The following is a 3,678-nucleotide window of genomic DNA, read 5'->3' as shown; positions in this document are numbered from 1 at the left end:
TGTAACTTGTAACTTTGATTGTAACTTTTTTAATGTTGCTGCTTGATATTGTTGGTTGAAGCACTTTTAATATGGTTGTAACTTTATAACTTTGAAGAATACTTTTATTTACAGTATTTAATTTTAATCTATGGACTTTTAATTTTATTTTGGGATTAAATTTTTATGACCTTGTATTTGTTGGATTATGTTTTAGGCTAACCGATGGATTATGGTTAGATTAACTGATTTATTCGATAACCGATAATTGGTTAATCGATGTTTAATGGTTAGATTAAGGACACTAAGCTTCATTAACCGATTTATACGGATAGGTTACAAAAAATGGACAATAGATAGGGTAACCTATCCATGGCCACCCCTAGTAGCAGCGCGATTTAACCTTTTTTTTTTTAATTTACAATAATTTATAATTTTTTTCACAAAAGTCCTTTCTATTTGAGTATTTAAAATTTTTCAATTAGTTTCTTTTTTTCTCTCTATTTTAATTTATTTTATATTTTTATAATTATAAAAAATTTAATATGGATTAATATATTATCAATTATAAATAGTATTTAGAGTAAATTACACTTTAGTCTCTAAGTTATACCATAATTAACAGATCAGTCACTGTATTTTTAAAACCGAATACTCAAACCCCTTTATTTTCATTCCGTCCGAATGTATAGTTCGTTCATCCATTTCTCTGTTAGTTCAAAGATAAATAACTGGTCAAACCTCTGAAAAAAAAAAAAATTTTCTTCCCACAATACTCTTATTACACCGTACAACACATCTAAAAAATATTTTTACATCTAAAAACTCTAATCAACTTTACCAAATACAATATGCATTCCATCAAGCCATGAGGTCTTCTCAATACAAATAAAAGATTGGGAACCATTGGTGTTTGGACCAGCATTTGCCATTGAAAGAACAACATGTCCTATATGCTTTAGCTTGAAGTTTTCATTTGCAAACTTCATGCCATAGATTGATTCTCCTCCAGTACCATTCCCTCTTATGAAATCCCTACCCTGGCACATGAAGTTGGGGATGATTCGGTGGAAAGTAGAGCCCTTGTAGTGTAGTGGCTTTCAAGATCTTCCAATCCCTTTTTCACCAATATAGAGAGCATAAAAATTTTCAACAGTTTTTGAGGTGATATCAACAAAGAGCTCCATAACAACACGACCAGCTTTCATCTTGCTAATAAGAACATCAAAGAAAACCTTTGGATTTGACATTTTCAATCACTAATTAAAATCCTGTTAATCATATAAAAAAGAAAAAATCAACAGAAGGTGAGTGCCCAGAATCATAATCTACCATATGTTAATCCGACATTTTATATTGACACCAGAACAAACAGTAGGTGCTTATGTTGAAATGGAAAATAGAACCAATTCAGATAGTCCAGCCAACTAAAGAAATATTTAGCAATGCAATCATAGAATACATAAAACGGCTTTATTACTGATATCTTTGAATACAAAAATGGGATAGTAAACTGCAATTGAGTTGTATAGTTAAAAAAGGAAGAAAAAAAAAACTTAAGATGTCTTTCATTAATTCTTCTTCAACGAAAAAGGAATTGAAGAAAATGTGCAGTAGAAAAAATTGTAGCAACTTATTCGAGGCCATAATCAAAATGAAATTAAGCAATTTGATAGGCACGGAGAATTGCCATTTATATTGCCAACCTTCAATGTGAGACCCTTGATGGTGGAGGTTAGGGAAGTTGAGCCTTGCAAAGTCACCTGAGAGCTTGTAAGCTGTGTTGTCATAAGCCAAGACCGCTTCCTCATCTGTGTCGAAAGTGCCAAGCTAGTGGAGAGAGAGAAAGAAAAATGTGAAGTAACAAAAGGAAGAAAGATCAAAGATGAAGATTTGGAGAGAGAGAGAGAGTGGAGAGACAGAGTTAATGTAGAGGAAAAGTAAAAGGAGGAGGGAGAGGGTGAGATTTTGGTAAAGGGTATTTTAGTATTTAAAATATTCCTCTCTTATTTTTAATAGATTTTTAAGATAGAAGGATCTCAAGTTTGGACGAAATAAAAATACAAGAGTTTAAGTATTCGGTTCTAAAAATAGAGGGACTGATCCGTTAATTATGCTAAAATTTAGGAACTAAAATATAATTTATCATAGTATTTATGATAAATTAATTTATTTATAATATATTATATAGAATAAGTTGGGTTGCACGTATATTATAATTGAATATTAATTGAAAATACAATAAGCAACAATACACGCTAAATATTTAATATCCGGCAAGTCGAATCCGGATCCATCAATATTATTGAAATATTAACCATACACATTGGAGGCAGATAATGGTGGTGATTGTTAACGTTGAGCTTTTTTCTCTGATATTCAAAATTTTTCTTGGCGAAACATTTCACAAGCAATTGGATCGAAAATAGAATTTAAATCGAACAGTAAAATTTTATTTTTTTTCTTTAAATTTCTTTAAGTTCAAAGCTCTACTTCTCATCAGCTTTCTCTTCTTCCTTTCTGCAGTTGCATTCATCAATGATTCCACAAACTTTTCATTATCAGCATATAAGTATTTCATAGCGAATGAAAAAGATTCATCAAGTTTTTTCTTTAATTTTGCTTTTTTGACACTAAGAGGTCGATCCGATGATGTAACGACCCGAAAATCGGACCGCTACCGGCGCTAGGATCCGGGTCGACTTAAGGCCGCCGGGACCCGTAGCAAGCCTAACATGCATCCTGTGAACCTGCTTAATCCCATACATGATCAACAACATACATAAAAATTAAAACTTTTCTTTCCATACACATCAACCAAACTCAACCTGTGCATATACATAAACATAACATTGATCCCTCAGTGGGATCTCATCAATGCCCCCAAATGGGATGACATAACATATGTTGAGTTGGTTTACATAAACATCATAAAAATCTCTAAGATCATGTATTAGAAGGGATACAACAATCTATGGTCAAGCACACCACTAACATCCATATACATCATCTCATTACATAACTATACTGATTAAGACTTTACATTACAATATGATCATGTCCATTACTAGCTATTACATAAACATGAATTCTTTACTCTAACCGGACTCTTGCTCTATCCTGTACCTGCAAGCCTGGGGGTAAAGGGAGAGGGGTGAGCTAAAAGCCCAGTGAGCAGAACTATAAAACATATTAACACTATGCTCCAATGAAATGCATCATAACACAGACAATTCACATAAGGGTTGGGTGAACTTGTCACCAATTAGTCCAAGCTACCATCGTGCCAGGCCGTAGCATGGGGTCCTGGTCTTCCTGTCATAACATACATTACTTACCATTTGCCCCAGGGCCTCCTCTGGGCTCTTGGTCTTCGAGTCCCATAACCGTGCCAGGCCGTAGAATGGGGTCCTGGTCTTTCCTTACATAGTGCCAGGCCGTAGAATGGGGTCCTGGTCTTCCTGTCATGGACTAATTGGGTCATCCAACATTCATCCACATCAACAACAATCGATGCAATGCGGCATATTCGTGAAACTAATGCAATCATCCTATTGCATAATCATGATGCATGAAACATGATAAAACATTTAATTTAAAAGATTAAGTTTAGTTCCACTCACCTCTGGCTGACTCTGACAACACCGAAGCAGCTGAACTCACTGCTGGGGTACTCGGTTCCTCGGGTCCAAACCTACA

General features: G+C 34.2%; 1 protein-coding gene and 1 non-coding gene across 2 annotated transcripts; both read right to left on the bottom strand.

Moving 5' to 3' along the window:
• Positions 1-806: 806 nt before the first annotated feature.
• On the bottom strand, positions 807-1,229 carry LOC110611042 (peptidyl-prolyl cis-trans isomerase CYP19-3-like). The gene is made up of 2 exons (XM_021751153.1): positions 1,134-1,229; positions 807-1,019 (listed from the first exon to the last, which is right to left on the bottom strand). The coding sequence occupies exons 1-2, from the start codon at positions 1,227-1,229 to the stop codon at positions 807-809; spliced, it is 309 nt and encodes a 102-aa protein (XP_021606845.1).
• Positions 1,230-1,601: 372 nt separating this feature from the next.
• LOC122723391 lies at positions 1,602-1,736 on the bottom strand. The gene has a single exon (XR_006350340.1). It is a non-coding gene; the product is annotated as a small nucleolar RNA snoR86 (small nucleolar RNA).
• Positions 1,737-3,678: the final 1,942 nt, after the last annotated feature.

Source organism: Manihot esculenta, chromosome 3 (assembly GCF_001659605.2).
Source record: "Manihot esculenta cultivar AM560-2 chromosome 3, M.esculenta_v8, whole genome shotgun sequence".
NCBI classification, from domain to species: Eukaryota; Viridiplantae; Streptophyta; class Magnoliopsida; order Malpighiales; family Euphorbiaceae; genus Manihot; species Manihot esculenta.
Note: the sequence above shows the minus strand (reverse complement) of the source record. Positions and strands in the feature narration are given on the sequence as shown.